At 40.0% G+C, this 6,000-nt stretch overlaps 1 protein-coding gene across 1 annotated transcript in view; it reads right to left on the bottom strand.

Annotated features, from left to right (window-relative positions):
• GTF2F2 (general transcription factor IIF subunit 2) overlaps positions 1-6,000 on the bottom strand; it is a 98,722-nt gene that overhangs the window by 5,810 nt on the left and 86,912 nt on the right. Inside the window, exon 8 of the mRNA XM_009644771.2 lies at positions 2,436-2,579. Within this exon, the coding sequence (XP_009643066.2) occupies positions 2,436-2,579 (144 nt within the window). The remainder of the gene's footprint in view (positions 1-2,435; positions 2,580-6,000) is intronic.

Here is a 6,000-nt window from a genome sequence, read left to right as displayed (position 1 = left end):
GGGCATTAGGAACAGATACTTTATTTTCAGAAGAAAACCAAAAGTTGCACACCAGAGGCTGAATTCCGCAGCACCAGGGATGCTCACACACGGAACGAACACTGGCTGAGCAGCAGGAATCAAGGGATAGTATCTTTAAATGGAAATGGATGCCATTAGCAACTCCCTACAGAAGTTTTTAATGGGAACCCAGATGGGAAGTTAGGATAGTTTCAGATGAGGGGTAGAGGATGTCCCGAAAGGTGGTTTTGAATTTATCACCATACTGGCTACCCAGTGAATGAAGAAAGGCATCAGGAAGAGGATTTTGGCCATTTATTTTCTCAGGATATCCAGGTCTGAGGAAGCTGGATGGGCACCAACACCTGTGACAAAACCCTATCTGGGAATGAACACGAAACCCCTAGCTCTCGCATGCAGCTCGAAACCGAGACCGCACAAGCCCACTCAGGGGAAGAGGGTTTAATGGTTTGATTAATCTCAGGAGACCTACAGGACTTTTAGCCATCAGTAGAGAGAGACTCAAATAAGAAACACAGATGCAAAGATATATCTCAAATAACATGTGATGTTGGGCAAAATTAGTCTACAATTTCCTTTTAACATATCTGTATTACTACAGTAGTTAAAAAAAAAAAAAGGCTAGATCTGCTGAGATGAAAGTACACAGCACAGATCCAGTATGCTACGGGCAGAATATATTCATGATGACAGTAGAGGTAGATAGACAGGCATAGAAATTAATCATAAATGTAAGAGAAGTATTCATGTGAGATATTTTGCTCTATACATCTAATTAATAACTACCCTAGACACCTAATACTTAGTGCAGTGACTAAGACAAAAATTGGGTTAATCGTGCTTAATGAAAACACTTGTGTCAGAAGCACAGCTTTTCCAGGCTCCTTGGAGCTGATGGAGAGAGACAGGTACATTCAAGAGGTAAATCACATCACAGGAAGAAGAAAAACTTTCCTTCTCCCATGGCTTAAATGGGAGTTGTGCATGACTATTTCTAGCTGAAGTCGTGCTAGACAGGATAAATCTGCACCTACTTACACTCCAAGTGATTGAGAGAGTGACTGTCACACCTCTCTCTTACCAAAAAAAAAAAAAAAAAATCATAGAATTTTCTTGCCACTCCATCCATATCTTCCTCCTTCTCAGCTCCCAAGATCCACACACCTTCTCTGCCACACAGCGTTGACTCATTAGATAAATGAATGGAATAGAAGACATGAATACATTATCCAGCTAGTTTCTTCCAAGGTACTAGAACACTGTGAACCCACATGTATTTGAATTGGGTAACATCTTTGTGCAGCTTCTTAACCAAACAGATTGTGCACCTTATACAAATTCTCTGATACAGATCCACTTAATTCTAAACGTGAAGTGAGCAAAGCTAGTAAGCATTTCCATTTTTCCCCCTCTTTTACAGAGGGATAATTTTTTCCATAATCCAGCTGTCACCATTCCTTCTTCTGCCTTAGCTCTAACAACTTTTGAAATGGTTTCTCCATTTAGACTCAAACATAATTAAGTCCCTTTAAGTTTTCTAAAAACTGCAGCTGGGTTGAGGATAGATATTGAAGTCAGCAGTGAAAAACATCAAAAGCATCAAAGATACTTTACATCTCATTGTCTCCCCCTGCTCCTGCCTGGTCTGCTCAAGGAAAACTTGAACAGGGGAAGAAGGGGAAGAACTGGAAAGTTAGGGCCCATAGATGAAGGGGCTGGCAGACACTGCTGGATAACAAAACCATCACATAAGCACATGTCTTCATGCTTTCTTGTTTGTCTATCAAAACGGTGTTTAAAAAATCAAAATAAATCCCGAATATCAATCCCCTAACCTCTTAGTCTAAAAATTATTCTATTTGTAAAGGAAATCAAGTGATTTTGGGGGTGTTGACGTGATGTCTGAGCTCCTGACATGGCTAATGCATGCATTTAATACTAATTCCATGAAACACAATTTTCAATACCCACAGAAAAGGAGTAGCCCCTGGTGCTACACCAAGATAAAGTTCAGAAGCTGAAGGAAGGGCTGACCACTCACTCACACAAGCTCTCTATAGCCAACAGCAACAGAACCAGGCCATTACTTCAGTGAGGACAGGAGTAGCATGGGAGATGTCAGAGCATTACAGAATTTGGTTTCTAGTATTAAAGCAAACCTAAATAATAAAGAAACCATTTAGGTTACTTAAACCACCTCTGTTAAGAAAAAGCATACTTGCTTGCAACACTTGGTATCCTACACAGTCCTACAACAGTGAACTTGATACTTGATGATTTCTGTTTGTTGTAAAACATATTTAGAGAGCTGTTTCAAAGGCATATAGTATATATTCATCTATTTTCTGGATATGGAAAATATACACAATAGTAACTACTGAAAAAGGTTATATTACAAGACTACTAGTACGTACCACTGGCTGTTTGGTTATGTCTACCAGGTCTTTAATGTTGTAATACTGATGTTTCTCAAAGGCTGAAAAAAGCATGTCCAACACTTGTTGTTTATCAGCTCGAGCCCGTTTTCCATCTTCTTTCTTCTTCTTCTCATATTCAATCTATCAGATACAAAACACGTTTTAAAGACATTCATATGTAACACTGTAAAATTCTCAGTGCTGAACATTAAGACATAAAAAACCCTCTTCTATTTAATAAAACACTGTTCAATGACTCAGTGCTTTTCATATGGGGAATTTTCTTTTGAGCATTCACGTGTTCATTTATGAACATAAACTAAGCATTTTGTCCTCAGCACAATAAGCTTTTCAGATATGTATCTCTGCTTTAACCAGAAAAAATCCCCAGAAACAGAGCCTGCATGATGTGCCCAAACCTGGAGAGAGTATTAATATTAGTACAGGAATCCAAAGTGAGACGGTATTTTCACCCTACCTCTGTTGATATCAGCTTCTGAAGTATAATGACAAATATCAAACAACTTACAAATTGCCATAGTCAGGAAAATCCACAGACCAACATGGCTACATCCACAACCATAATAACCAGCTGCCCAAAAGATGTTCAAATGGTCCTTGGACACTGTCTCATCTGCTCCAAAGAGCACTCAAGGCAACCACTCTGTCAATATAAAACCAGTCTTTTCTAAGTGAAGACACACTTTGAGACACAGATGGTATCTCTTCAGGAGAAACCTGAGTAGCACGCACAAAGTTAACGATAGCCCAAAAAAAAAAAACCTTCCAAGCAAGCAGAGGCCCCTTGTTGCCACACATCATCCTATTTCAGAATGCATATTAAAAAGTAGCCAACTATTATAATCTGCACAAGATGACCATATATTTTTGCAGAAACTTTTATTACCTCCAAAAATACTTCCTGCATTTCCTCAGATTCATCACCAGAAGCAAGATTTGCACAGGCCAGCACACTCCAGACAAACCCCCATCACCGCAGAGCACCACCAGCAACATCTGCCAGCCCATCACCCCATCCACCCCCAACACCACCCTTGATAACAGAAAACCATCAAGCTCCTTGGAATCAACAAAGGTGACCCAGAAGGCAAACTAATTCATGTAATCGTTAAGTGCTTTCAGGCAAATTGCGTGGGTGAACCCAAAGCAGCACAATGTACAGGAGAAGAGATGCACGTGATCAGTAAGGGACATGCGCCTGGCTGCCAGTGGGATAATTTTATATGGGAGTCATTCTGCCTCTGATGTCTCAAACTGATCCTCAAAAGGAAGACCTTCAGAGACAAAGCCTAGAGACGAAAATTCACAGTTCTACTGGATACTAAAAATCTTGTTTTTAAGAAGGGAGATTAGTTTTATGGCACAATTTATTTTTTTCCTGTGTTTCCTTGCCAGCTAACTCCCTCCTACTCTCTCAGCGAAAATAGCCTGTCTCGTGGTATCTGTCCCAAAGTGGCTAGAGACCATTTCCACCTTTGCTGTTGCTCACAGGTCTCTGGCCAGCCAACTCGCTCTTTCAAATCCTGAAACAGATGTATGTCATTAAACTGAACACAGAGTAATTGTCCCCAACCTGTAGCCTGAAGTCTGTTGCTTCTGCTTAAAACCTAAGATGGGCTTGGGCAACCAAATACTTGTCTGCTTTTCCAGCTGCATGTTAGTGTTATAAAAGATGCAACCTCTCCACAGAAACCCACACAACTGATTTTTATGCAGGTGTAATTATTTGGTGTAATTATTTAACTCTTTAGCTGCTGAATTTAAAAAAAATAAATCTTCAAAACAGTAACAGCTCTGCAAAGGTAACAAACAGTAGCATCAAGTAAATAGCTTCACGGTACATCATCTTGGTTGCCATGATCTATGGCAGAACTGCTATGCCACAGAAATTAGAGTAGGAACATAAATCTAGGACATTGGCTTTGCTATTAAAAATTGCGTGTCAAAACATTTGCTTCTTCTGAAAGTAGGCAATTCATTAGGAGCCTCTGTTAATGTTGAGAAGGCTTTAATTGTCAGCTTTGGAAGCCCTGCTGCGGATTCAATTTCCGTTTCTCTGCTGGTATTGCCTCACTACGCAGTATAATGCAAGTAGACTACATCTAGTCATAAACGCATGAAATAGAACTGCGATGGCCTTGAAATATATATATGAAAAAGTCTACTCAGCTGACACTCTTCAAAACTACAAACCCAAAACACCAAGCAGCATGGCCAGGGTGTGCTCCGCCTTGCAAATCCACCAACAAAACAGCTGGCCAGTTCTCTAGTGGGTACATTCACGTGGTCATACAGGTGTTGGAGAAGTAGGGAAAATCTCATTCACCTAGAAGTTTACTATGACCTACAGCACTACTTATATCCTGGTGGGTGAGCAAGGGTTTCTGTATGAAGCACTGGAAGAAATGATACAAAGAGTGGGATGTAGGAGACTGGCCCTTTGCTGCGTGAAATGTAGGATGACATAGGAGATGCATCAGAGTGCTTGTCTCTTCTGCTGTCTGCAAGATAAGCAATACACTAAATCGACTGATTGCCAAGAAGTTCTTTGTGTCTTATCTTCATCTGATCTGACACTAGTCAGTTTGCGGCATTAAAAATGCTTTTAATTTACACCTGGCTTAAGTCAGAACTCACTGAAATATATGATGAGCATTTATATTTTTCCTGACAGAGACACCGTTTCCCCAGAGCAATTATCTACTACCACTGTCATGTTCTAACTCAGCGCAACGGTGTAGGGACTTGCTGTAAGGACGTGGGTGCATCCTGAGGACAGTGAAACAGGCAGGGTTTAATACATGAATTTTAAATTTATTTTAGTATGACAGCTGTCCCTTTGGTCTTAAAAATACATGAATATGTCACATCTCAGGCTCCAGCCTAAAGCCAATACTTCATGCTAGTATTGAAAAGCACCTGTTATGATCAGAATCACATTACACTGTACAGTTTGGAAGTTGTATTTCCACTTACAAGAACAATTTTGGTTTCTGTTTTCTAACATTGTTTGCATTTGAAAATGGCTTCTTTGCTTTTTAAGCTGGCAAGAGTCAAAGGGCAAACCCACTGTCCTGTAAGTAATGAGACTGGCAGTGCTTCAAATAAAGGAACGAGTGAGATCATCACAAAGTATGGCAATATCTTCATTTCACATGGAATGAAACCAAGGTAGAGAAATTACCTGGCATGCACAAAGTTGCAGACAGTGCCATGTTACATTGTGTTTTCCGAAGAAAATGAGTGAACAACAGCAACCCAAACATTACTGAAACTAATCTGATCTAGCTGGGTACCACAAATATTTTTTGGTCCTGTCTGAAAACTGCTCCGGATTTTTTCTCTTTGGTATTCCATAGTCAAACACAGGAAATACCATCCTGTAGGATATATTGTATGTTTCCTTCCACATAAGAAGGAAAACAGGAACCACAACTTTATGGGATCCTCTTCAAAAATCAAGACACTGACACTATATTCTCCTGGAAGCAGAGTTTTCTAATTAGCCAATGCAATCAACCGCAGTGGGCTTTCTTGAGCC

This window comes from Egretta garzetta, unplaced genomic scaffold (assembly GCF_000687185.1).
Source record: "Egretta garzetta isolate BGI_Z169 unplaced genomic scaffold, ASM68718v1 scaffold268, whole genome shotgun sequence".
NCBI lineage: Eukaryota > Metazoa > Chordata > Aves > Pelecaniformes > Ardeidae > Egretta > Egretta garzetta.
Note: the sequence above shows the minus strand (reverse complement) of the source record. Positions and strands in the feature narration are given on the sequence as shown.